The sequence below is a fragment of the Typha angustifolia genome, chromosome 13 (genome assembly GCF_048772165.1).
Source record: "Typha angustifolia cultivar Huaian chromosome 13, ASM4877216v1, whole genome shotgun sequence".
In the NCBI taxonomy this organism is placed as follows: domain Eukaryota; kingdom Viridiplantae; phylum Streptophyta; class Magnoliopsida; order Poales; family Typhaceae; genus Typha; species Typha angustifolia.
This window is the reverse complement of record NC_133251.1, coordinates 14,719,040-14,745,745: the sequence shown is the minus strand read 5'-3', so window position 1 is coordinate 14,745,745 and position 26,706 is coordinate 14,719,040. Positions and strand designations below refer to the sequence as shown.

Below are 26,706 nucleotides of genomic sequence, written 5' to 3'. Positions count from 1 at the left end.
ACACCGAGATTTTTCTCTAAATTATTTAATTTCATGTCTGAACAAATAATATAATATATAAATAATAATATTTAGACGCTTAAACTATTGTTCATTTTCTTTTGTGTGTTTGGTAAAGTCAACCCTCTAGATTATAAGAAATTTCTCACCCTTTGGTGTTAACCAAACAATTAATTTACTATTAAATTGTTTTCTCTTTCTTTTTTTTAAAAATAAAGTAAAATAATTATTAAAGAACCTAAGATTAATCACGTGACACTTATGATATTTTTTAAACGAGGAAATCTAATAGATAAATTAGGATATTTTTTATAATTAAGAGGGCCAATGAATCACTAAAAATAAATAATGAGGTTACAGTTCAGCTCTTGATCGAATCCGAACGTATATAGAATTGGGTTGGATTGGATTTGATTGGGCTTGTACGTAATTGGGCTGGCCCAAGTTTGGGCCCAACGAAGGCCTACGTAGATGTTTTCTTGCCAAGAAAGCCAAGAGAGCGAAAGCACAACACAAAGTTAACATCGATACACAAGCTTCCACCCATTTGATCTCCTCCTCCTCTACTCGGCTCTCCTCTTCTCGTCCTCGACCTCGACCTTGGCAATGGCTTTGAGACGCGATTGGGTGTACGAGAACAATGGAGGGTACTCTGTCTCGCCCTCGCCCCTTCTACTCTCTCTCTCTCTCTCTCTTGTGTGTCTTTCTCTGTACTCTATTTAATGGGTGATGAATCCGGCAGGACCTGCGTGGCGATCGCCGGCTTGGACTACTGCGTGGTGGCGGCGGACACGAGGCTGTCGATCGGATACAGCATCCTCACCCGCGACCATTCGAAGATCTGCAACCTGTACTCTTTTCTGCCCCCACTTTTACCCTTGGGGTTCGATTTGTTTAGGGTTTAGTCTTCTATTTTCCTTAAATTATAGGGGTTTGAGTTTGAACTTGGATTTTTCACGAAAGATTCCATTTTGAAGGGGCAAAATTGCATTTTTAGGATCTGACGGCTCTCTGGTATATGATAAGATGCATCGATCTATAAAGACGGGGAGAAGTAACTAATAGTTGTTATCACAATAAAACTACTGATAGAAGAAGCATCGTGGATCTGACTAATTTTGAAATAAGGTCCGGTAACTAGTTAAGACAGAAACGAGACTAAGTAGCATATTAGCATGGTTATTTTTGTTAGCAGCCAAGTATACCTTATCCCCGCAGCAAATTCTGAAACCTGTTAGCTGTTTTGTCTAGAAAGGTGTTCTTAAATCCATTTCCATTTACAGTGTTGCAATGAGTTTGTCATTTGAGATTCATATGCTATCTGGAAGCATAGATTGCTACATGTCCCATGTCTGAAAGCATAGATTATTCTTGAATCTCAAAAACATGGTTAGGGTATAAGAGATGTAAAATCCATCTACAAGCTTAAGCTCTCGTGAAGATGGTGAGTTACCATGCTATTAAATCAGGAAGTTCTGAATTTGACTCCCGTCAGATTGACCTATTGGAACATTATTAATTATAATATGATGTTTTTACTTATTGAATTTAAATCCATGTCTTGTGCTTAGTACACATTTTGAGCCCAAAAGTTAGAGGGAATGGTTTAATATAAAGAAATTATATTTATTGTTGCAAACAGTTGTCTAGTCTGTTAAATCTACTAAAAAAGATGGATGATACTGAATAGATAGCCAAATTGTCAGTTCATCTTGTATATTGTGTTTGTTTTTGTATTTTTTCATAATAAGCCTTTAACTTAGTTTGTTCACGAATGCTCTCAGTTCTCAATTTGTTAATATTGTTTTAGTTTTTACTCATTTAAATTGTGGAACATTATTCTTTAATTATCATCTTTTTAATGTCCAAATTTGTAACATGAGTTCTCATGTCCATGTATAGTGCTGATAAATGTGTACTGGCTTCCTCTGGCTTCCAAGGAGATATAAAAGCTTTGCATAAGAACTTGGCAGCTAAGCATCTGGTGAGTGTTTAAAGGATGATAACTCCTTCGGTCTGTATTTTTTTGACATAACATTATTACAGCTATTCCTTTGGATTTGCCACAGGGATAATATTTCCTACAACAGATCCGTCATAGGTGTTGCATTTATATGTTTATGTTCCATATTTACTCTAACCTAGGACATTTTATTTGAAATGATGGTTCCAATTTCCAATTATTAGATTTCATATTTTATTTCAAGTTTTCAACCACCTGCTAGAATAAAATTATCGTTATTTGTTTATGGATGCAAGCATTTCTGCACGTGTGTGTGCATGCATGTACTTATGTGCATATATGCTCTCACACCTGGAATTCAACTTCTGAATATTAAGAATCCATGAGTAAATTGTGGCCTACTTATGTTTTTCCTCTAAAGTGGGTATCTGGATTGTTCTATTAGTGCAGCATAAATCTAGAGTTCCAGTGTTAGGGAGGCTTATGATTGTAGTAGAGAAGTGACTGTGAGATTTTGCGATAAGTCTTAAATTATTTGAGTTTATGGATTTCAAGATATGCGTGTGTATCTATTTGTCAAGTGCCTATTTGGATTTTTTTTCCATCTTTCTAGTGATTTTATGTCCACAAAGTTTATGTTTACAAAAATTCACCATACTAATTGTGTGGATCTGAATAATATGTCAGCCTTTTTGAGATCTGGTATCTGGACAGTCGTGGCTGATACTCCAGTGTTTTAAATACTATATTGCTTCCTTAGGAGGATTAAGTTGATTAGATCTTCTAAATCAATACTTTGAGCATAGAGTCTTCTATTATCTGATGGAAGAAGTGATTGCAGTGTGTACAAAGTGGGCTGTGAACATGTTAATTCCTAACTTGCTGCTGAAGCTCAGCTCTTGATTTAGTCAGAATTGTATATTTTCAAATTCATGTTTCTCTTCAAACATAGCTACTAAAAAAGTACATCTTCCAAGTTTCCAACAGGAATATTGTTGGTTCATGTACTGAGGAAACTGCTGAGGCGGTTAATTTTGATGCTAAAGACAATGATGAAGCATCCAATGATAATTCGAGGGGCATGGATGCTTCAAATGTTTGAAGATATGATTGGTACTGAAACTAGGGTTGAGTCATTTCAGTGCAGAAGTATAATATAGAAACTCGTGCATTAGAGATATTAGCTTATAGATTGTTAGAGATATTAGCTTCTATACTTTTCCCCCACCATTTAAGAATCTAAGCTTCTTGTACTCGGGAATAATAAGTTGGCTACAATTTGCAATTCTTTCATCCTCATGGTAGTTGCATATCTTTTGTTGAGCAATCAAACATGGTTACATCTTCTGGGTTCTTGCTTGTCTTGGTGTTCAATCTTCCTCTTTTATACTGTTTTTTAGTTAATAATATAATACATGCAAATGTATTACTTCTTTCCCAAGAATGATTGACTAAGCACTCTCCTTGACATCTGCTTCTATAGATCTACCAACACCAACACAATAAGCAAATGAGCTGTCCTGCAATGGGTCAGCTACTCTCTAATACACTTTACTACAAACGATTCTTTCCCTACTATGCTTTCAATGTACTCGGTGGACTTGACAATGAAGGTATAGTAACATTCAGCCTACTGGAACTTTTTTTTGGGGGGTGGGGGGTGAGACTTCGTCATTAAATATGTATCTTCTTTCAACAGGGAAGGGCTGTGTGTACACATATGATGCAGTTGGATCCTATGAGAGGGTAGGATATAGTGCTCAAGGAACAGGAGCTACACTGATTATACCTGTTTTGGACAACCAATTGAAATCTCCTAGTCCTCTCTTACTGCCTGCTAAGGTAAGAATAGTATGTTAAATATAATTACTTTGTGATGCAGTATTTTAGTGAAGGATTGAAACTTAACTTTGTTAAATCTGAGCAGGATGCTGTGACACCACTGTCAGAGTCGGAAGCAGTTGATTTGGTGAAAGACGTTTTTGCCTCTGCTACTGAACGAGATATATACACTGTATGCTTCGAAGACCTTGTACCTTGATACTTTGTCTTTGCAACCTTACTCATATTTAGTTTGAAAATGGTATTTGCATTTCTCACTCACTGTATTCATCTGGAATTTTTTCACAGGGAGATAAGCTAGAAATAGTTGTTGTCAATGCAGCCGGCATAAGACGTGACTATATAGAGCTTCGGAAAGATTAATTTTGACAAATCTGTGATTCAGCTGCTGTTTACTTCGTGGAACTGGAAGGGCATCTGCTGGACCTTGCTTTCTGCCATGATTTTCCACAAGTTTTAGTAAATTTTATCTTCAAGAAATAGCTTCTTGTGCTTGAGATCTGGATCTTTGGAAAAATAGCTTTTATGAATACATTTTGTGAACAATGACTTGCAAGTTCCTTTTGACTCACTCATTTCACTTAAATTCTACGGTTTCTTGTACTCGTCAGTGACGGCACTTGCTTATCGGATTTGTGGCTTGCCAAAAGGTTGAACTTTAATCCTGGTTTGCCTTAATTCTGGAACAGGACTCATGCTCAATTTGATATATACCAGGAATTTAGGGGATGATATATAATATAAGTGTTTGCTAATTTGGTAGATCTTCCTACAGGAAAGTGAAGCTCTACAGATTCTAGGTGTCTCACTTGGGAATGACTCTTGCTGGAGACATGGAGATGATCTCAAACAACAGTTAAAATCATAGGATACAACTTGCTAAATGGCTCTCAACAGCTAGGTTTGGGAGGATAACTTCATACTAATATTCACTGAAACATCTGCACAATGTGAATCAGAATTTGTATTAAGAGCATACTTTAACGAACGAGCCAACTTTGATTGGACGAAAAGAACTATTCTGTTTCTAATAAATTGGAACAGAAACAAAAAAACAATCTGTAACCACATTTATTATACATGGGTCTAACACAATACCAGCAGTTGCAAAGTTCTATGAAATTTAAAATCCAAACTATGACCTGGTGTTCATACTAATATGCGGATAAAGAACAGGAGTGTGCAAATGATACAAATCAAGCTACCAACATCACTAGTGGAACTAAAAGGTCTTACCATAACAAGAGGTCCAAGCCAAAGGCTGAACCCATTTTGCTCATGAAATAATAAGCGATCATATATACATTTAAATGGTAACATTCAAATCAATCAAAGCAGGGAGTCTTCAAGAGCTAAATCAAATGGTCCGGGGAATGACATTCTTGGTAACAGCGTTGAGGATGCCGCTGAATCCAATGACGCCCAGTAAAATACCGTCCTCTGAGTTGGCATCAGTCACCCAAACATGGGTAGCCCTATGAGACAGCAACTGTGCCATAACAGCTGCGAGTGAGCTTGTATGCTTGCATGTTAATGGGGCACTCCTTCCGAGATACATGCTTCTCAGCTGCCCAACAGATATCTGACTAGCCAGGTTACTGAAGAACCCAATGCTTCTGCTGCTAAACTTCCTAGGCCTTGGAGAAGCCCCAACTCCAAATTCCTCCATTGTTGAACTGATAGTGAAATCAGAAGGAGAGACAGGTGTTGTCCCGTTCTCATCAGAACCTATGACAAATTGCCCTGCTGATATATTCGCCATAGCCCATGCAGCAGCCAAGTAATCACATTTCCACAGCTGGTATGCAGATATATCTCCTATTATCTTGTGACTTCCATCAGGATTTGTCTCCACGACAGCAATGGCACGTGGATCATCGGGAACCCTTAGAAGGGCTTCAAGTGCAGGGGAGGAGGCTTCAATATGAGAATAATTTAGAGTAATGGCTCCAAGGGAAGAGATTGAAGATAATGGGATAGGGGCAAGAGCACCAAGGCAGCAGATTAGGAAGCGGATCACATCTTCCCGGGAGAGACAGCAAAACTTGTCATCAGGGAGAGCAGACGAGGACGGCTGACCGCTGTTGATAATGGTACCTGCTGATGAGGTTTCAGTGTTCCTGAGCCATTTACCATTGTACATAATAGAAAATCGCTTGCTCATGCCTTTCCATGCGACACTTTTGCGAACAAGGAGGCGCCTCACGCCCTGCTTCATGATCTCCAGTGCATCTATCAACCTTGTTTGCGCAAAATATGGATTCAGCATATAGAATAATAATGTTATGAGGCAAGTTTTAAAAAGATTCAAAAGGGAAAAATCAACACTATCAATATTACAAAAGGCATTCATGGTTACGTAGTTGCAAAGGGAAATAAAGGCACAGAAAGGATACAGATGCAGTCATGGGTGCTTTCAGACAAAAGGGGGCCACTAAATATGGTAGCATTTTAATGAGATAGAATCTATCATGTGAGTAAATAGTACCTAAGAGGCCAAAACCACCATCTTGCATTGTATCTGCTGTGACTTTTCTTAAACAAATTTAGGAAAGAATTGAAACAGAAACGCCAAAACCAACAGATTTGAAAAGAGAAGGGTACTCTCACAAGCAAAAATAAGCAGTTGAAGAATGACACCTCCAAACATGGAGAGCATTACGGGTACTTTTTGCAAGGTTTCTCAGCAGTTTAATCTAAAGAAATATTAAGCACAGGATTGCAGAGATAGTTCTTAAATTCACAATCCCTTCCTATATGCCTTATATAGAGTTTAGTGGTTATTCATATTCTTGAGTTCCCTTATCAATATATAATGAATAGTATAAATTGTTGAGATAGCTCAAATAGGACCTATATTGAAGTGAATCTGCAGGCTACAGCCAAAATGATCAAATCAGAGGATTTGTAATAAGAGATTCAGAAGAACTTGAAATAATAACAAAAATTAGCTTTAAGAATAACTCATTACTGAAGATTCATAAAGTTGCACACAACTAGCTAGGATAGGGAATGAAAGCTTGCCCTTTGTTAAACTAGATGGTTTATAACTTTATATGTCAAAGAGCATTAAGACAGAACTCCTTGCAGTAGGTTGATATATTCATTTCTATAAAATAATGGATAACTTTCTATGTTTCTATATGATTCTTTCTTTATATCTCTCTATTGCACTTTATGGCCCTATATCTTTTCCTAAAAAGAGAAGGCCATCCTTGCTGCACGTAAGTTTCAAAAATTTGATGAGTGGGGCCAACAACAAGATTATTAAGTTTGTCCTCCACAGCTCCAATATGCCAATTGAGATGGAATGTAGGATTATGTTTAGCGCTCTCTTTTACATGTAATATAATTTAATCAGATGGTGCTTTTTCTAGATCTCAATCCCTTCATGCATGGGTGTATATCTACCTGATTAGCATTCAGCCAAATCTCCTAAAGAGAAGTGTACTGTTTCATTCAACATCTGTGCGCATGCATCAACTAGTTCTGTTCTTGTTACATGACATATGGGATACATATTCTTTCTTTTCGCTTTTCGCAACATGATATGCACAATAGAACCATATAGGCTACAGCTACTGGATATAACTTGTTCGTCCAGCTAATAACATGTGAATCACTTCCAAACCTAAGCCAGCACAAAACAAATATATTCATCAATTCCATCAGAAATGACGAGAACCCAAATCACAAAATGAAAATTTTCAATAATTTCCACGCACAAAACCACCAAATCCATCAAGAACATACCAAAAAAAAATAAAAATCAATCAGATCAAATCGTTACGAACCCATCATCCGAAACACACAAATGAATACGAAAATCACATCAAAATCCCACCTTGTCCCGGGATCGACCTCCCTGAGCAGCCCCGGATTCGGCACTACCACCTCCGACACCGCCGTCCTCATCGCCGCCTGGTGATCGCCGCCGACCCTGGCGAGGAACGCGACGACGTCCAGAGACGTCAGCACGCCGACGAACCTAGCCGCCGGCGACGAGGTCCGGGCCTCCTCGCCCTTCTCCCTCCCGCGCCAGACGGCGATCGCCGCCTCGGAGGAGTTGGCGATGGCTTTGACGGCGGAGTCGATCGGCTCGGACTCGGGGAACTCGACGAGGTCGGGCTTGCCGACCGTCAGATCGCCGACGACGTGGTGCAGGAAGATGAGGGCCATCCAATTGGGCGGGCCCGAGTTGGTGCTCTCTCACTCTTATAGGAGAGAAGGAAGAACAAGGTGGAGATAGTGGGCTTTAAGCTACGGGCTGCTTGTTATTATGGGCTCCAAAAAGAAGCTCATTAAGGTAAATGGATCGTATATTTTATATATGTACTCTTAACAATCTAAAATATTATAAAATCGTATTTATATTTAGGAAAAATTCAAATAGGTTTTTTTTGGTGCCTTCAAAAAATATTTTATTAGTGTATATATCCTTTTAAAGTTTGATATTTTTACATATACCCATCAAAACAAATATTTTTTATGCATTAAGGATAATTTTATCGTACAAAAAGAAGGATTTTAAGGGATGCATATTTATATATACGTACAAAAATATCACGTATTCGAGAAATATATATCTAAATTAGAGATATTTTAAAGAGTATAAGTACAAAAGAAAAACTGTAAAAGACTATAATTTTTTTTCCTTTTCCGATTAAAAGAAGAGCTGCTATGCCAGCGACGCCGACAACGAAATAAAAACACAGGAGAATAGGAGTTGCTACCTTTGGATGGGATAAGTAAGAATCAATGACTCAATCTAATCTTAGTTGTCTTTGGATGAGAATATGCCAGATATAGCCAAAAGCAAGTTCACAATTGGAGAGAGAAGTACTCCTAATTTGGATCTGTTAATATAAAGTCTAACTTTGGATGGAATTGAAACAAAACTGTAGACCAATTCAACTACTATGGAGGCAGGAACAGACAGACGGCTAAGAATACATCAAGCTGGCCCTCACATTGCTGAAGTACACACTAATCCTTTTCACTTAAGACAAATTGAAATAGTTTATAGATTGTTCTCATGGATTAGTAGTTCACTAGTTCCCTCTCTCATCTTTAAATATGTTTAATTAATAATTAACAAAAGATTATCATCTCTTATTCCCTTCATCTTTGCTAATGAATGATTCATCCTATAAGATAATATAATCTCCGAAAAACCTAGAACGGATAAAAAAAATTGTTAAAGAAAAATATATAAAAAGGTTTATATGAAAGGGAGCAATAATTCAATAATTCTGGATGTAATTTTTTTTTATAAGAAAAGAAATTTTAGACGTAATTGTGTTTTAATTATATGTGAGGTGTCTATAATTCTATATAGTATTCATAAGGACTAGAAGTCTAGAAATTATATATTTTTAATAAATAAGTTTGTAAGTCAAAGAATCTATGGGTAGACAATGTTTGATTCGCTGGTAAACTTTAGTCAAAAGCTTTATCTTAGTCTTGAGCCGTCAAAATATCTCATGAAGATCGACACACGTGTGATTTTTCACATCCACAAGAATCCATCTGTATGGAAGGGGATGCCTCCTCTATTATTATGTCGGCATATATTTTTATATTAACTTACTTTGAAATGGGGTCTGATTCCCATTTCTTATTAAGAAAAGGTATATTTTTAGTAGTAACTCAGTCACATTGTTATTCAAATTTTAGAGAAGAAGAATGATAGTTGGATAATATGGACACACAAAATATAGCAGGAAGAACAAAATTAACTCTAGATAAATTTTTGCTTTGAAAAGAGAAAGAAGTGGAGAAGGCGTTGCTGGAGAAAAAAAAATCTCAGCTTTCCGCGTTCAATGAGAGCACATTGGAAGACGAGACCCAATTATTAAGATTTAAGAGTAGAAGACAAGAGACGGCACCCAATTATTAAGAGTAGAAAACAGATAGGAATAATTAATTGCTGACATCTCTCTCACTCCGAAGCAGTTTATTAATCCCTCGCTCTCACTCTCTCTCTCTCTCTCTGAACTAGTGAACTGTGAAGTAATTTTGGTCTCCATAGTTTAAGCAATGAGTCATTAATACCCCTGTGAAAAATCCAAGTAGAACCCACTTGTCCTTTTGTATTCTAGTAAGTCTTTCTATCTTCTTCTATTCTTTTTAATCCCCTTTTGTTCTTCTTGGACTATGGGAGTAACGAGGAGTCCAGCTTAAAAATTGGCTCTTGAGCTTTTGCTTGCCAAGGACCAAGAATGGGATTTCGGTCTGGTTTAGTCTCGAAAGCCAAGAGGATGTTTGCTCCATCGCCCACCAAGGATAAATCTTTGAATGGAAAAGACCCAGTTGGTGGACTTGATCTTAAGGTTAATTCTGTGGAACATGACCCAGATTTTGGTAATGATCTTTGCTGAACTTTTTGCCTTCTTTTATTCCATGCTTTTTGAAAAAGGAGGTTTTTTTTCTTTTCTTTTTGCTCACTTTTGCTTATCTTTAAAGTAGATTTCCTCCTTTCTTTTTAAGGCCAGATATTTAAGATCTAAAGTTTTCTTGAGGTTTAGTTGATGGTGTACTGAACACTGATGTTCAAGTTTTGTATCACTAGTTGATGCTTGTGTTGTTGACTCTCGTAGGGTTTGGATGATAGCCTAATCAGTGTGCTGGTTCTAATTTGTTTCTGTTTGATGCATGACTTCAGTGAATGCTAATATAGCATTTCTGGTTGATGCTCATGTTATTGTTTCTCATTCAGAAATCACTTCGGTAACTGAAGGACTAAAATCTATCTGATTTAAATTAGATACATAGTCATGGGTGATGTGTACCAAGGGGACAAATTTATGTACATCAGAACCACAGTTAACAAGTACCTTTCTATTGGAGATGCCTCCGAATGCTAATTAACTTACTGCGTTTCTTTCTTTTTTTCTTTTTCTTTTTGCATTCTAGTTCTATTATGTTTAGTTATTACTGTTTGTTTTACTAATGTCAATAGGGAACATTTCATAGACTAGTATAGTTCTAGGTTTGTGTTCTTACTGGTATTACTTATTGTTAGTCTCTGCTCTTTGACCTCAAACAGAGGGCATCACATGTGGAGGATTAGAAAATGGCTATTGCTTTCCAAGTAGCTGTCTTTTGCATTGATAGAGACTTCATCAATCTTACTGATTAGTGTATTCTGGCATATGCATGTCACTATGCACTTCCAACGAAGTTCTAGTTAAGTTTTGATAAAGTAGATTTATGTAACTCAGAAGCAAGGTCTTTGAGGTTGTATACAAGATATAACATTTCTAAGCATTGCGGACCATATTGGTAGGTTTTGCTCACTCATTTTTCGAGAAAAGGTGCAACACCTTTTCGACAACTTTATGGAGCCATGGAACTATTGCACTTTGCAACTTCTCTTTAGCCTTTTTTTTTTTAAAGAGTTGCCTCCTTTCTATTGGGACTCCATAATCTTGTCTCCAATCTGTACCTTATCCTACTGCACTTAATTTTTGAGCCACTCTTTGTTTGTTTTACTACTGTATTCCATCTGCAGCATACCCACCTCTGAGATGTGTGTAAGTGCTAAATCTACATATTTCCTATATAGTTGTATGACCGGAATTATTTTGTTTGAATCTAAGAGATAGAAAAGGGCAAAATTAATATTTAGATAAACTCTTAGTATTTTTCATGTATTTGGGAAGTGATTCTAAGTGAAAATTACAAGAGAGAGGCGTGAGGGTGGGTATCTTGCATCTTCCAAGGGAATGAGGTTTCTAGGATGTACTGAATATAAATCTGCACTACCTGAGGTTTTAGCATCAAACATTGAACCTTACAACCTTATGGTGTTAATGATGCATAGCTGTCATATAGTACTGATGAGGTTTGGGCTAATGGTGCTTTCTGCATAATATGATGGAATAATGATTTAAGCCCTGTCTGATTTGTCATCAATTCACTTCTGGTAGGATATGTGAACTTTTTGTTGGTCATTGTTAAAGCTGACTGGTGGACTTGGTGGTTCTTCCAATTGTTCACAGACATTCAATGTTTGCCATCTTCCTATGCATTACTGCATAAAGGGCGATGGAAGGCTTGAAGATGATAGATTAACTGTTGATCTAATATGGTGATACATCTGCCTCAATTATCTTTCCTTAATCACAATTATGAGCCCCTCAACTATGACTTAATCATTGCACTTCTCCATATGTAGTGTAAATTCTGTGAGTAGTGCAAAGTAATATTGGATACTAGGTCAGTAAATCAGTATCCTTATCTGGGGCTTCCTGTAATCTCTTTACTTTGGTGCATTTTGCACTTTGCAACATTGTTTCAATTTTTTACTAATATATTCCTTCCATTTTCTTTTCTTTTCAATGTTTACAGCAAAGTTTGTTATAACACTGCCTTTTTAAGTTTATCTATTATCCTCCAATTTTCTTAAGAGCACATTATGGCAGGAACATTTCTTATTGCAGTTCTATTTTCATTTTCCTTCTCTTTTCATAAGCTTCAAAATAGGTATTTTGGTTGGTAATTGCTGCTACTAGATATGAGATACCATGCTGTGACAGATTTAAAATTGTCCAAGGTTTGTAGATTTCATCACAATTATATTGTGTGAAACAAATGGGCTCAAGTGAAATACCCATGCAATTTTCTCGATTGTTGCAATTAATCTCGCTCGGTGATTGTTGATCAAATAAGAAGATGCATTTCACTTCTGACCTGTTTTTTCTCGAAAAAGAAAATCCTTCCAACTGATGGAAGATTAATCTGTGACACAGCAGGGAATGCAAAGGAAATCTTCTTTGACTCACGGGCATGGTTAGACTCCGACTGTGAGGATGATTTCTTCAGTGTTAATGGAGGTAATAAAAATAACTATACCTGCAGTTTTGTACATTTTCACAATTTCCAACATGATGATTTCTTTGTCCATATCTTTCAAATTCTATGTATATATGATCTGTTCTTTTCCTTCTTTTTTCAGATTTTACTCCCTCTCGGGGCAGCACTCCAGATTATCAGAGAAAAACACCTACAGTAAACACCGTCATTTTTACTGACAGATTATCAGACACGAAATCCGAACCTTCTCCAACCAGCCGGAGAAAACTGGCTGACCTTTTCCAGGAAAAACTGCAAGGTGAAAAGACAGTCAGTGAGCAAACTGCTGTTGAAGATAAATTGGACATCAACAGGAAGCCTATCGAATACAATCTTAACGGCAACCAGACCCTGAAACCAGTAGATGTAACTCCCTCCAAGTCTGAAGGTAGTTCTGTCGAGGCAACCCCAGGTAGTTTTCCGAAGAAAAACAAAGGAAAGACAGGAAATGCAGCACGCTGTTGCTTTCCGAGCTTGGTTCGGACATTTATTGCTGATGAGAGGAGGCAGAAGATGAGCCCTGATCTCTGCGCTGCCTAATAATTCTTATCGCTTCGGTCTTCCCAACGGAACTACTTAATCTATCTATGTGTTCATAAATGGAAAGCTATGGATGGGATGCAAGTCTCCAATGGTGGATATATGTATAAACAATACAGAATACCATTTTTCCGTATCATGATAAAGAGTGCATATCTTGCTTATTTTATGTTATGTGTAGTGTAAATGTCATGAACTATGTACAGTATATATATATATATATATATTTCTAATGACAATACAGTTACTTTTGTCTGTCTGAAGAGTTTTCCAAGCTGAAGGGAAGTTACAAAGATGGCCTTTTTTTCTCTCTCTTTACTGATTGAGTACTAGATGTTGAGCTTAATTAACGAATTCGAGGTCGAAATATATAGCTCAAGTTCATAAATGGACATCCTATGCCTCGTTGCTTTATCCATTGGGTCTTGGTGGAGGCGTACACATAAGAGCCATCGACACGTGTGAGGTTGTCCACGTGTCTCCGAGCTTCTTGTTGCCTCCTTGCGGTGATGTCATTCCGTTATCAGATTTGATCTCCAAAAATTCTCTGGATAACGGTGAGATGTGTTTTCGGGCCCCACACAACTGGATACACGTCTCCACATCCCAAAGCGTGTGTATAAACTATAAACTGTCTTTCGTATTTATGCACGTAAATCTAATAATAGTCCTGGGGGGGAAACCATGTTGGAATCGAATGGGAAACCGTTGGCAAGTTACGGTTTCATTCACCCTTTTTAATCATATCCGTGTGAACGCTGCTTTTTTAGCCAGAAAGGAACAGAACATTAAGATGCGGTGGTGAGAATCATTATGAATGTTACATCCATGATGGGATAAGAGCAGAGCAGAGCAGAACAGAGCAGAGCAGAGCAGTTCATGCATGAAGACAAGTATTACCATAAGAGTATGTAATATACATGGATAGCACCACAAAAGTACTAGTCGAAGCTATCTTATGGGGAAGAATTAATCGTGTTTTGAGAATAACATAGATAGTTCTAAAGGGATTATAACTTTTGCACCGTTAGTTTTGATTGGAAAAAAAAAAAAATTCTAAAGATGAAGAAGAACTTAAGAAGTTGAAATCGAACCAAAGTGCTGGAGATAAAGGTAGTGTAAGTTGCCCATTGTATTACTCTGGGAGTAAATGACAAGCATGCACATAAATACATACATTTTTCTAATCTGGAGTCTGAGCGATCTCACATGTCGTTTCCCACTCATAATTCAGTGCCCCCCACCCCCATATTCCTCGTTTCCCAACGTGTCATGCACAACCAAAAAGCAGAACAGAGAAGAGAAAAAAGCTCCCCACTCCGGGTGTCATCACAGCAGGATCAAAAAGGCCCACACTTTAAGGCAGAGATTTCGGTCAGTTATCTATCACATACACACCCACACAACTATGAGCTATACACCAATCCCTTCTTGCTTTCACACTCTCTGCTCTTATTCCCTCCTCTTTCTCTCCTTTAAATAGCCCCTCCTCTTTAACTTCTTCTACTCCTACTACTACTACTACCACTGTTATCCACCTCAACATGGCCTCCCATACCTTCGGATGGGCTACGCTTTCCACTCTCCTCCTCATTGCCTCCTTCACGCAGCCGGCCCCCGCCGCTCGCCTCGTAAACCGCGCGCCGGCGGACGGGAGCTGCGCCTTGATGGTGATCCCCAGCGGCTACAAGTGCGAAGAGCATGAGGTGACTGATATATACTTTGCTACCCCTCTAACTTTACCTTTCATGCAACTGCTACATTATCATCATTCATGGAACCTTTTTTCTTTTCTTCTTTTTATAGGTGACAACTCAAGATGGTTATATCTTGAGCATGCAAAGAATCCCCGAGGGGCGAGAAGGGGGCGGCGGCGGCGGCGGAGGTGGCCGGCGGCAGCCTGTGCTTCTGCAACATGGGGTGCTCATGGTATATGCTATATCATCAATGTACTCTAGATCCTCTACAACATAGTTATTGAAACTTCCTACATAAATTCAAGTAACAAACACTTTGCGTTGATTATGGAATCATAAATTCACATACATGGCATACTGGAAAATCTTTTCCGACCTCTCTGCAAGAGAACAAACCTAGTAACTGTGAATCGATCTAGCTGTGCATGGATAGTATTAGATAATTTTAAATAACTTACATAAGATGTAACATTAATGGAGATGACATGTGAAACCTGATCATCTAAATGAAAATAAAAGGCCGTTTCATTTATTGCTCAAGAGACTAACGTATTGGCTATTTTTAAATGAACATATACTTCCAGTTATATTTCTTTTTCTTAACCATGACAACGTCTCAGCAGTACAGACTTAGTTATACAAAATAATAATAATAATAATAATGTTAACAAACAAAATTCCACTTATAGGAGAGCTACATAATCTTTGCAGGATGGCATGACATGGATACTAAACTCTCCAGATGAATCACTAGCATTCGTCTTAGCTGACAGTGGGTTCGACGTTTGGATAGCCAATACGAGGGGGACACGTTGGAGTAGCCGCCACGTGTCGCTGGATCCATCCAGTAGAGTACGTTACGTAACCTAATTTTCCCAACTTGTTTTGCATCAAATGTGAGTGTTATAGCTAGCTTTCTGCTAATTATACACAGTGCTAACTCTTTTTGAGCAGAGCTATTGGGATTGGTCTTGGGATGAACTGGTCACTAATGATCTTCCTGCTACGGTTGACTTTGTATATAGTCAAACTGGACAGAAGTTGCACTATGTTGGCCATTCCCTGGTAAAGAAGAAAAAAACAGATTTTAATTTATTGAGTCTCCTCAATGAATCATTCATATATGTTCAAGTTACTTCTAATTATCTTCCAATGAGGTGGTTTTTCTTTTTTCTACATATAATATGGAAAAATAGGTGGTGATATTAAAGTTAATAAACACATTTACATAACTAAAGTATTTTTGTTAGTTAAAGTTTAGGATTTTTCTTCTACTATGATAATGTGTAGCATTAAATAGATTTCAACAAACTTCGAATATAAGTTTGATTTTAATCATGATTATAACAAATAGAATGATAATTTTAAAAGAATATAATGATTTCGATAGCAATTATGATATCTTAATATAGTGATTATTACAATATATTGATAGTCTTCAGTGGAGATTATGTAAACATCTCTAAATTTTTTTCTAATGAGGTATTAATGTTGGAGTTGGCTCTTGGTGTTTGCAGGGGACTCTGGTAGCTCTGGCATCCTTCTCTGAAGGCAAGTTAGTTGACAAGCTTAAATCTGCTGCACTCCTAAGCCCAGTAGCCTATCTGACTCATATGACTACTCCAATTGGCATTCTCTGTGCTAAAGCTTTTGTTGGAGAAGTATGAATTTAATTGCAGCCTGATGCTCTGTTTTTTGTTTTTTTACTTAAATTATCTTGTTCTTACCTTGTTCTCTATGATCTTAAACAGATAATAACCAATTGGCTTGGAGTGTCTGAATTCAACCCCAAAGTGTATGTATGACATTACTAATCTATCACATTGATGTCATCCATGCTTATTTCTATTTTCGCAAACAGGGCGGCTGTGGTAAACTTTCTGAAGGCACTTTGCCGTGACCCAGGATTAGATTGTTATGATCTAATGAGATCTTTTACAGGTAAAAGATTAGTTCTCTCTCTCTCTCTTTTTTTGTGGTTTGTTTACACATGAAGTTTGATCTTAATGTCATATTATTTGATGATATTTATTAGGAAACAATTGTTGCCTTAATGCCTCAACAGTTGAGCTCTTCCTCAAATATGAACCACAGCCTACATCAACAAAGACTATGATTCATTTGGCTCAGAGTAAGCATCAAACATTAACGCTATTGTGTTTACATGCATAAATATTTTATGTTTTCTCCTGTCAAATTTCACAGCATTCCGAGATGGAGTGCTGACGAAGTACAACTACGAGAGGAAAGACTTGAACATGGAGAACTACGGGCAGAGCACACCACCAGTATATAACATGTCGAACATTCCCAATGACCTGCCGTTGTTCCTCAGCTACGGCGGCGAAGACTCCCTCTCCGACGTCCGAGACGTCGAGCTGCTGCTTGATGATCTCAAGTTCCATGACGGCGATAAGCTGACGGTTCAGTTTGTGAAGGACTACGCGCACGCCGACTTCGTCATGGGGATCTCCGCGAAGCAGATCGTCTACGAAGCCGTGGTCGCCTTCTTCGGCCGCAACTAAGAACTACTGCAAGCCTGCAAGAGCTAAGGAAGACAGGAAAAGAAGGATGTGAATGTTTGTGTACAAGAATATAACTTTGAATGTTGTAATGCAATAACAATGATATGTAACAAAAGCATCTTCAATGGAAGTAAGTAAGTTTGTGTGACATTATGGTTAAATAAATATATATATATATATAAATAAAATGTTCTTCTTTTCTTCAAATTTAGAGTGCCAAATATATATCACTAATTTCTTTTACAGAAAATAAAATAAGATTTTCTTTTGATTTTAAGAAATTTTATGAGGGCAAAATAGTGCTTTTTAAAAAAAATATAATTTAAGTTTAGTTTTAATCCGAATTAATTAGTCATGTCTAATATCGAAATGGTAATTATGATATTTTTAAAGAATATAGCGATAATTGTGATATTTAAAAGCTTTTTGAAATGGTGTCAATTCATTTGTATGTATTTGAAGCATTATTGTACGGCGAATAACCAACAAAACGAACTAAATCTTTGTCACTTTATTCGCCAATCTCCAAACAAGACCGATAACCGCCCTCTTCACCAATCTTTATTTATTCTGCTTTGAGTTCTCACTTTCGAATGCAACGAGAGCGATGGAGGCCGCTGCCGGCGCCCACTTCAGTGGCCTCCTTCCCTCGTCCCCTTCCTCTCCTTCCTCCGCCGACGTCGATTCTTCGATGCAACACTTCGTCATCGGTATCCTTGAAAAAAAGAAGAAGAAAAAAAATTCGATCCTTTTGGTTTGCTTGTTTCTTGTTCTTGCTAGTTCATTGTTTCGCGATTTGGGTTCTTTGTTTCTTATCTCGATGGTTCTTTTGTAGGGGTTTCGGGGGGTACGGCTTCTGGGAAGACGACGGTTTGTGATAGGATCATCCAGCAGCTTCATGATCATCGCGTTGTTCTTGTTAGCCAGGTAAAAGGAGCGATTTAATGATCTAAGTAGCTCGAACTTAGACTTAGTTTGCGATGGCATTGCTCGTCAATTTTGTCCTTGGACCTTGTTACTTGGCAGGATTCGTTCTACCGGGGACTGACGGCTGAAGAATCTGAGCGTGCCCATGATTACAATTTTGACCATCCTGGTACTTCTTATCTCATCGTCTCTTGTGGTAGATTTCAATTTTGAAGAGATGATCTTCAACTGGATTATTTGTTCTATTTCTTCAGGATGCTCTGTGTATATTAACCTCTTAAGACTTTTCTTTCTCCTAGATGCTTTTGATACTGAACAACTTCTAGAGTGCATGGGCAAGCTCAAGGCTGGGCAATCTGTCAATGTTCCTATCTATGATTTTAAGAGCCACAAGCGGTGCTCTGATAGTTTCCGAAAGGTACTTCTTGATGCACACAGTCTAAACATTCTATCACTATGTAAAGGTGGCAACAAAATTCTTCTCATTTCCCCTTACTGTTACACAAGTTAACAGGGATAAAGAGAACCTTGTTCTCTAAGAGACTACGAAGTACAATTTTCTTGTCGCATATTTAATATTTCCAGGGGAGTAAGTAAGTTTGCCACTTAAATTAGTAACTGTAGTAAAAATTTGCATAAAGTTCATGTACTTTGATCTTTTTTTTTTCTTTTCTTTTTTCTGGAAGGAACTTAAGGTTTATAGGTAGTTAGGTACCTCCATCTTCTTTCTGAAGAGGATGTGATTTCAATCATATGATGCTCGTGTATTGACTTCAAACTCCAGAAGATTTATTTTGCCTGTATTAGATGTAGCAAGATGGTAGAGGAGTGATCAATAGTTTAATATGTAATGAAGTAGTCAAACAGGCGTTGCATGAGAACTAGCGTGCCGATCAACCATCTGATTTGGTTACATGAGGAAAGGAAGATACTAGGATAGTTATTGAGAAAAGCAGTGGGAGTAAATACAATTGGACGTTTGGTTTGACAACATGCATCTACTTTTGCATAGAACTGTAGAACCAAACGTCACTGTTAATTGGCTGTAAAGAGAGAAGAGAATACAGGAAGGGGATGCTTTATGCTGTCAGATTACAAATTCAGTGAAAAAAGCATTTGTCTTTCCAGGAAGAATCCCTTGTGGACCTTAATGTGCCTAAATGTGATGATTTGCTATTTCTCTTGGCAGTCAAGTTAGTATGGCTATGGGTTTTGATGTGATGATGTGCTGCTTCTTTTAGCAGCTGGCATAGCTCTTCTGTTTAGCTGAATAATTTACTGTTGATGTGTTGGTTGTACCTCTAATTTTGCTTGGGTTTATACCTCTGTCATATTTCTTCCCTGGAGAGGCTGAGGGAGGATTAGTAGGGAAGTAGCTTACATATACATTGCGAGCCTTCGTTTGCATATTTTTGTTTGTCATTGAATAGACAGTTACTGTATTTAAAAAATCATATAATATCTTACTCGCCATGATTGCTTGGGCAAGAATCAATCAAAAAACCAAAAGAGATGAAGTGGAGACTGATCACGGGTAAAAACTAATCTGAAGTTTGTGTAATACTCATTTAGCATTGATTCTCCTATCCTGCAACATTTTTCATTTTTATTAACAGACTCTTATTTCACATTTTACTCGAAGTTCTTGGTTTATGTTTCTTAGCTCTGCATATCTACCATATTAGTTTCGTTCACTAATCCAACCCCCAAGTAGGAAGCGAACTAGGGGTAAGGTCCCCCACAAGGAGAAAAATAGCAGGAAGGTAATGACTAGTTGCATTGATTCTTCTATCCTGTAATATTTTTCGTTTTATTGATCAATTCTTATTTCAATTTTACTCGAAGTTCTTGGTTTATGCTTCTTAGCTCTGCATATTTAGTTTATTAGCTTCATTCAATAACTCAACCCTACCCCCCCTCCTCCCATCTGATTGGAGGTATTGGTCTCCTCTCTAGATTGATTCTTATCGTCTACTCTCAAATTCTCTAACAACAAGATGCTTCTTTTCAAAATTCAATCTTAAACATGAATGACCTTAGTTGTTGACAGAGACGTGGGATCACGTATCAGGGCAACGAACTATACTGGGAAAGATTAATTAGATGTGTGCTTTTTCTCGTCACCGAAGTCTGTTGCAATGTAGAGGATGTATCTTGATAGGCGATATAATTAACAATTCATTCACATCTTGATGTATCTCGTAAAATTTTACTAGTGGACATCGTATTTGATTGGGGCCATCACACTCATAGTGATGTCTACATTGCCGACAGAGAGGTGGTAGCGAATGTTCGCATTGGGGGCCTTAGTCTAATCTTATTCATCATGAGTGCTTGGCAAAGAATCGATGAAGGAACTGAAAGAATGAAGCAGAGACTGATCACGTTAAAACTTAATCTGAAGTTTGTGTAGTACTCATTCAGCATTGATTCTTCTATTTTGCAATATTTTTCATTTTATTGATCAGCTCTTATTTCATATTTACTCAGTTCTTGGTTTGTGCTTCTTATCGTTCACCAATCCAAACCCTCGAGGGGAAAGCGAAAGAGGGGTTCAACATCCATTCTGCAACATTTTTCACTTTACTGACTGGTTCTTATTTCACATATTACTCGAAGTTCTTAGTTTATATTTCTTAGCTCTGTATATTTAGCATATAAGATTCATTCACTAATCCAACCCCCTGTGGGGAACTGAAGCAAGAGTAATGGGCAATGTCTAGTTGCACTGATTCTTCTATGCTACAACATTTTTCGTTTTATTGATCGATTCTTATTTCACATTTTACTCGAATTTCCTAGTTTATGCTTCTTAGCTCTGCATATTTAGCATATCAGCTTTGTTCAATAATCCAAACTCCCCCTATGACGAGAAGCGAAGCAGCGCCATCAGCTTCTTTCCCCATGTTTTGCTATGGTCACATGAAGAAATCTACATTGCTGATAAGTTGTTATTCAGAAAGGAATGTTATTTGTTGGAAGTTTTTAAATGAATTACAGCTATATTAATTCTTGGTATTCTGTTATGAAGTTCTCTGCTCCTCTTGATGCACACTAAATTTCTTGTCCTTTAGGTCAATGCATCAGATGTCATTATTTTGGAGGGAATTCTAGTCTTCCATGATCAAAGGGTTCGTGATTTGATGGACATGAAAATTTTTGTCGATGCAGGTCCAACTCTTGTTCTTTTACTTTGCTACATTATAAAATTTAGATTTTCAGCATCTACTTGCTCAGTTAGGCACTTAACTAAAGTTACAGACTTAGGTTATTTGTTACTTCAATATGATTACTCAAGCCATCTTGCTAAACCGCAATATGAACTAAGAAAATGACAATATTTTAGTCATATGTGGATGAATTTGTGATTTTATAATGAAATTAGTTCCAAACACCAGAACTTGCCTTTAGCATTCCTCATCTAGATACTTATAGGTCTTGGGAAGAATTAAAGTTTTGATCCAACTATAAATTGCTTAACCTCATAATGATGATTAGTGAAGTTCTTTATTTTGCTGGTTTATTACCATTTTTTAATGTGCCAATGTTGTTTTATCTAGAATAGTACTATATTTTGAAAAGGGTCTTTGCATATATTAATATTCTATCTATTGAAAAGGGTCTGCATGTAAGAGTCATCTTAATGGCCTCTGGTAGTCCTTGAGAGTTATACAAACTTTCTTCCAGTCGATCTCAAGGAAGCAATCAAATACAACATTGAGAACCACTCAAATTCTTATTCTATTAAAGGTTGTTCTCTGGAGGGATCTAGGTACCACCCTTCACTGGGCATACTCTTCTTTACAAAAGTTCTCAGTCCTCTTCTGAGAGAGATTGATGGCAACTTGCTTGAAACAGTTGTATGCTTGATGCTGTTGAAAGCTCATGTGCCTGTGAACAATGTCTTGAGTCTGAATGCATTGAGACTGATGTCTCGATTCCTCTTTTCCAAAATCGTACTTACTCAGCTTTCGTTCCGTTATGCTGATTGCAATCAGTTGCACATCAAAGACAACTGACCTACAACAATTTTAAATTTGAATTTAGATGCTTATAGCCTTGCACATTGTCTAGTCCTGGTAAAAGAAGTCATTCTATTTTTTTTTTCTTCAGATTCTCATTTCTGTCATTTGTCCTTTCAGATGCAGATGTTAGACTCACTCGAAGAATAAGACGTGACACAGTTGAAAGAGGAAGAGATATAGATTCAGTGCTTGAACAAGTATACAATTTTAATACTTTAAATTGCTTTAAGGTTTTCTGCAAATCATTACATGCATTTTTATCCTTGTTGCAAACTACCTCCTCATTTTGACATATTTGCAATTGGATTCCTCCTTTTTTGGTTATTTTTATAAAAACTACCTCCCCTTTTTTGTAGGATTATTCTTAGTACATTTTATCTTGTGATTAAATTGCCCTTGTTTTCCCTCCCCATATCCCACATTGCAACAACATGACCTAAAAAGGTCATCTTAATCAATATAATGAGAATATTCATATTCCTTCTGAATGAACCAAATATGATGCTGCAGATATAAATCTAGTCTAGAAGAGGATCCTTTTTTTTTCTTAAATAAGAGATGAAAGTAGGTGCCAATATTGAGAAAAAAGCTTGCTAACATGGAAATTTGTATATCATTGGCTTGCACTTTCTTTATGAGAAAACTTTTGTTAGGTCATATATTAAATACCTAAATAGACAGTTATATACTCATAAGTCATATCTACACAGATATCATACACACTCTGAAAATTTAGATGTGCATGAAACAGTGTACATTGGTTGTCATCCCACAAGTATTATTTATTTATTTCGACAGAAGTGTCCTTGTTAGCTAATTTTGTATAATATACTTGCTATCAACTTTGGTGCCTTCATAATTGTCTTGTTTTCATTAAGTTGCTTCTTCATGTTACACATCTCTTATTCTCTAACTTCAATCCTTCTCACTTTCTTTGGATAACATGTGGTTATCTTAATAAATACGAATACGTAATCATGAGAATTCCTTGTCTCAATATGAGGTGATCTGTTCCAAACTGCATGGCAATAAGTTCTATTTTAGACTCCATGTCATTGTAATTGCATTTGCAAAAGTATGCATCATGTTCTCTCTTACTCTAGTGGAAGGTACACTAATCTCCTTCAAACAACTGATTATGAACCTTGACCTTGAATTTCTGGGAACCTTGAGCTAGGATATTTTTCTTAGATGGCTTCTTCTATAGAGTTACATAGAAATGACAATGCATGATTGAAAGGTTGGAAGCATTTATTGTTGATCTTGAAATGTAAACATAATTACATAATTACGATACGCTATTTATGCTATGCCGCCCTGTCTTCTCATTTGCGACTGTCTATGTCTGTGTATTGGTGTAATATCCTTCTTAGGATTTGATACATTACGTTGGCTATGTGAAGTACGGTAGGTTTGTCAAGCCTGCCTTTGATGATTTTGTTCTGCCATCAAAAAAATATGCTGATGTTATCATACCACGGGGAGGCGAAAATCATGTTGCAATTGACTTAATTGTGCAACATATTCGAACAAAGCTTTGTCAGCATGACTTGTGCAAAACATATCCCAATGTATATGTAATTCAATCAACTCTCCAGGTACTTGTTTTTGATGAATTGCTTCTTACATACAGATAATAACCTTATAAAAGGAGAGCCTAGTTCTTCATACTATGCTATGCCCAAATGTTGGACCTCATGATAAATTAATACTTCTAAAGGTGCATGTCCACAGATACGGGGAATGCATACACTTATTCGTGATAGGGATGTGACTATCAGCGACTTTGTCTTCTATTCTGATCGACTTATCAGGCTGGTAATTTTATCCCTTCATAATACTTCTTCCTTGTATTCTTTGTTAATGATGAAGTAAATGCATCTTAGATTTGTCAACAACTAAATATAGTTGTTTGCGTCGATAGTCAATACAATTACTAAGTAATGTAAACAATGTCATGCCAGGTAGTAGAGCATGGTCTTGGGCATTTACCATTTACAGAGAAGCAGATTGTTACTCCAACAGGTACATGGAAAAGAGAGTGTGTTCCTCGATTCCCCCACTGTTTCTTATCCTGATAAGATATTGCAAATGCAATGCTGTGGATGCTCTATTTGCGTATTCGATATGATAGATATTCCATAAGTTCATTTTATTTCTACATAGAGTGAGAACTAAGTCAGTTTAACCATCTCTTTCATCAAGTCATTATGTTGTTATTGATTTTGACTCTCACTTGAAGAGATTCCACATTGTACACTAGAAAATCACACACCTATCTCACTAAAAAAACTATGTGAATAAAGATTTTCCTTGGTATAAAACTATAACGTAATAGAGTTGTGAAGATGTCTAGATAAAGCAAATAATGTACTACCACTTTCTGCTTCCTTGGTACAGGATCTGTATACATGGGAGTTGACTTCTGCAAGAAGCTTTGCGGAGTGTCTGTTGTCCGAAGGTGAGCCTTGAACAAGGTATTCTCTTAAATTTTTTTCAACTGTCGTGGAACGAGTGGCTAGCATTGTTTCCGTTGTCGACATGAATAGAATGCTCAGCTGTTCAAACAACCCTTACCGAAAATCAAGGTTGTGAATTTCTCCTCCCTACCTTTAGCAAATATTTTCTTTCTTTTCCCCATAACTGGTTCTATGCCTTTGTTGACTATGTATAAACCTGGAAGAACTCTATGATATGATTTTAATCTTTTGCAGAGAGTGATTACCTGTGTATGTTTACTTTATTTATTACTGATCTAAACTTGGTGTTTGGTCTGTTGCAGCGGTGAAAGCATGGAAAATGCCCTGCGTGCCTGCTGTAAAGGAATAAAAATTGGTAAAATTCTCATACACAGGGATGGAGACAATGGTAAACAGGTCAGGCTTCAGTATATATGTGACTTATTTTTCTGTTAAGATAAGCTGGTTTCATTTACAGTATATACATATATATATATACTAATTTGCTTTGTCACTACTAGCTTATATATCACAAGCTGCCTAACGATATTGCTGAGCGACATGTTTTACTTCTAGATCCGGTGCTTGCTACAGGTTTGTCTCATGCATACAATTTATTATACTATAATTTTTGTTTCATTTCACCTAAAGATGAAAATACCTTGCTCATGAATTGTTCTACGAATGCAAAACAGACTTAGTTGGTCTTAATGCTTTTTGTCAGCCCCATATATTATATAGTCTTTGTCAACATTTATAACTGGTTTGGAAATTTTTCATCTTATCAGCTTGATTAGGCCATTGTTAGACTAGTGCAGGGCTTGCAATCCTCCTTACTAAGAACTCATCATATGCAAAAGAAAACATTCAGGTCGCAGGAATTGCCTTCGGTCTTTATAAATTACAAATGCTTACCGTCAGAACATAAATGCTGTTATTCAGAACACCATATACGAACCAAAATGCCTTTGGACTATATCTGGACACTGTTAATCTATTAGCTGCTTGCAGATGCTCTTTATGTCTGTAGTTTTATGACAAACACAATAGTTGATCTCTTCCCTCAGATAACTCGCTGCCAAACTTTGTTTATTTCTTAGGTAACTCTGTTTATCAGGCTATAGAACTTCTCATACAAAGAGGAGTTCCGGAGAACCGGATAATATTCCTTAATCTAATCTCGGTGAGCTCCAGCTGAGTTTAGAATGTTACAGATCTCCTTTCCTTTGATTCAATCTTTAGCAGCTGATTTCTTTTCTTTGATATTTTTATCTTTAATATCTAATTCCTTTGGTGTAAACAGGCACCAGAAGGGATCCACCGTGTCTGCAAGCGTTTCCCTTCGATAAAGATTGTTACCTCAGAGATTGATGTTGCATTGAACGAAGACTTTAGAGTCATTCCTGGGTTGGGTGAGTTTGGTGACCGTTACTTCGGCACGGATGATTTATTGTCCCAACGGTTTATGGCTGCTGTGTGATTCTGTTATAGTGCTGTTACCATAATGTTAAATGCCACTCTATGAGATATACCAACTGAAGTATGGAAATATATGCTAAATTGTGCTTTTAATCTTGTGATCGAGATATATTACTGATCTTTTCAAGGTAGTATTTAATGCTTTTATATTTCTAAGATGAAATATTTCTGCGCTATCGTCGTTATCCGCAGTCTTGAGAAAGGAACTAGATATTGTGGCTTGAAAATAGTTTCCGGTCTGTCCGACTTGGCCAGGGACAGAATATGCTCAGCAGCATAAGCCATACCAGAAATAAATCCCTACTACTCATGACTTAAGAGACAGTCGATTAAAGGCGTCAACGAACTGTTTGAATCTAGCAGAACTCAAATCATTTGCAAATAATGAAAACT

General features: G+C 37.1%; 6 protein-coding genes across 12 annotated transcripts in view; 5 read left to right on the top strand and 1 right to left on the bottom strand.

Moving 5' to 3' along the window:
• The first annotated feature begins 511 nt into the window (after positions 1-511).
• LOC140774869 (proteasome subunit beta type-1) lies at positions 512-4,391 on the top strand. Its single transcript, XM_073118028.1, has 7 exons — positions 512-647; positions 743-850; positions 1,903-1,984; positions 3,447-3,576; positions 3,663-3,805; positions 3,891-3,977; positions 4,094-4,391. Exons 1-7 carry the CDS (start codon positions 607-609, stop codon positions 4,166-4,168), a joined length of 666 nt encoding a protein of 221 aa, XP_072974129.1. The 5' UTR covers positions 512-606; the 3' UTR covers positions 4,169-4,391.
• A 531-nt stretch (positions 4,392-4,922) lies between these two features.
• Positions 4,923-8,015, bottom strand: LOC140775014 (CBS domain-containing protein CBSX6-like). Its single transcript, XM_073118234.1, has 2 exons — positions 7,650-8,015; positions 4,923-6,045 (listed from the first exon to the last, which is right to left on the bottom strand). The coding sequence occupies exons 1-2, from the start codon at positions 7,982-7,984 to the stop codon at positions 5,163-5,165; spliced, it is 1,218 nt and encodes a 405-aa protein (XP_072974335.1). The 5' UTR covers positions 7,985-8,015; the 3' UTR covers positions 4,923-5,162.
• Positions 8,016-9,771: 1,756 nt separating this feature from the next.
• LOC140774011 (uncharacterized protein At3g27210-like) lies at positions 9,772-13,460 on the top strand. Of its 2 annotated transcripts, none has more exons than XM_073116827.1 (3): positions 9,772-10,168; positions 12,562-12,642; positions 12,765-13,460. In XM_073116827.1, the coding sequence occupies exons 1-3, from the start codon at positions 10,027-10,029 to the stop codon at positions 13,199-13,201; spliced, it is 660 nt and encodes a 219-aa protein (XP_072972928.1). In that variant the 5' UTR covers positions 9,772-10,026; the 3' UTR covers positions 13,202-13,460. The 2 variants fall into 2 exon arrangements, with proteins under 2 accessions (XP_072972928.1, XP_072972926.1); XM_073116825.1 differs by having other exon boundaries at positions 9,780-10,168; positions 12,559-12,642.
• A 1,206-nt stretch (positions 13,461-14,666) lies between these two features.
• On the top strand, positions 14,667-17,571 carry LOC140774249 (triacylglycerol lipase 2). The gene is made up of 9 exons (XM_073117164.1): positions 14,667-14,907; positions 15,008-15,130; positions 15,610-15,750; positions 15,853-15,963; positions 16,416-16,559; positions 16,650-16,693; positions 16,760-16,839; positions 16,934-17,029; positions 17,104-17,571. Exons 1-9 carry the CDS (start codon positions 14,746-14,748, stop codon positions 17,421-17,423), a joined length of 1,221 nt encoding a protein of 406 aa, XP_072973265.1. The 5' UTR covers positions 14,667-14,745; the 3' UTR covers positions 17,424-17,571.
• A 437-nt stretch (positions 17,572-18,008) lies between these two features.
• LOC140773138 (uridine/cytidine kinase UKL1, chloroplastic-like) lies at positions 18,009-26,418 on the top strand. Of its 6 annotated transcripts, none has more exons than XM_073115531.1 (15): positions 18,009-18,133; positions 18,259-18,350; positions 18,450-18,519; positions 18,650-18,768; positions 21,425-21,521; positions 22,493-22,572; positions 23,779-23,973; positions 24,110-24,193; positions 24,340-24,400; positions 24,776-24,836; positions 24,925-24,963; positions 25,158-25,251; positions 25,356-25,428; positions 25,935-26,017; positions 26,138-26,418. In XM_073115531.1, exons 1-15 carry the CDS (start codon positions 18,031-18,033, stop codon positions 26,312-26,314), a joined length of 1,428 nt encoding a protein of 475 aa, XP_072971632.1. In that variant the 5' UTR covers positions 18,009-18,030; the 3' UTR covers positions 26,315-26,418. The 6 variants fall into 6 exon arrangements, with proteins under 6 accessions (XP_072971632.1, XP_072971631.1, XP_072971635.1 ...); XM_073115530.1 differs by having other exon boundaries at positions 23,749-23,973; XM_073115535.1 differs by having other exon boundaries at positions 18,038-18,177; positions 23,749-23,973.
• Positions 20,271-26,706, top strand: part of LOC140773139 (UPF0235 protein At5g63440) — a 63,998-nt gene continuing 57,562 nt past the window's right edge. Inside the window, exon 1 of the mRNA XM_073115536.1 lies at positions 20,271-20,275. The gene's annotated coding sequence lies outside the window, so the exon portion shown is untranslated. The remainder of the gene's footprint in view (positions 20,276-26,706) is intronic.

What these genes read in the sequence shown, in the direction of transcription:
- LOC140774869 (XM_073118028.1), top strand. Translation starts at nt 607, where the DNA reads ATGGCTTTGAGACGCGATTGGGTGTACGAGAACAATGGAGG. An exon ending in ACTTGGCAGCTAAGCATCTG is followed by an intron (nt 1,985 to 3,446) that starts GTGAGTGTTTAA and finishes CTGCTTCTATAG; the next exon opens with ATCTACCAACACCAACACAA. An exon ending in CTGAACGAGATATATACACT is followed by an intron (nt 3,978 to 4,093) that starts GTATGCTTCGAA and finishes ATTTTTTCACAG; the next exon opens with GGAGATAAGCTAGAAATAGT.
- LOC140773138 (XM_073115530.1), top strand. Translation starts at nt 18,031, where the DNA reads ATGGAGGCCGCTGCCGGCGCCCACTTCAGTGGCCTCCTTCCCTCGTCC. An exon ending in GGAGTGTCTGTTGTCCGAAG is followed by an intron (nt 24,837 to 24,924) that starts GTGAGCCTTGAA and finishes CGACATGAATAG; the next exon opens with AATGCTCAGCTGTTCAAACA. An exon ending in ATGGAGACAATGGTAAACAG is followed by an intron (nt 25,252 to 25,355) that starts GTCAGGCTTCAG and finishes TGTCACTACTAG; the next exon opens with CTTATATATCACAAGCTGCC.
- LOC140774011 (XM_073116825.1), top strand. Translation starts at nt 10,027, where the DNA reads ATGGGATTTCGGTCTGGTTTAGTCTCGAAAGCCAAGAGGATGTTTGCT. An exon ending in GGAACATGACCCAGATTTTG is followed by an intron (nt 10,169 to 12,558) that starts GTAATGATCTTT and finishes TCTGTGACACAG; the next exon opens with CAGGGAATGCAAAGGAAATC. An exon ending in TTTCTTCAGTGTTAATGGAG is followed by an intron (nt 12,643 to 12,764) that starts GTAATAAAAATA and finishes TTCTTTTTTCAG; the next exon opens with ATTTTACTCCCTCTCGGGGC.
- LOC140774249 (XM_073117164.1), top strand. Translation starts at nt 14,746, where the DNA reads ATGGCCTCCCATACCTTCGGATGGGCTACGCTTTCCACTCTCCTCCTC. An exon ending in TGCAACATGGGGTGCTCATG is followed by an intron (nt 15,131 to 15,609) that starts GTATATGCTATA and finishes TAATCTTTGCAG; the next exon opens with GATGGCATGACATGGATACT. An exon ending in ACTATGTTGGCCATTCCCTG is followed by an intron (nt 15,964 to 16,415) that starts GTAAAGAAGAAA and finishes TGGTGTTTGCAG; the next exon opens with GGGACTCTGGTAGCTCTGGC.
- LOC140775014 (XM_073118234.1), bottom strand. Translation starts at nt 7,984, where the DNA reads ATGGCCCTCATCTTCCTGCACCACGTCGTCGGCGATCTGACGGTCGGC. An exon ending in GAGGTCGATCCCGGGACAAG is followed by an intron (nt 6,046 to 7,649) that starts GTGGGATTTTGA and finishes TGCGCAAACAAG; the next exon opens with GTTGATAGATGCACTGGAGA.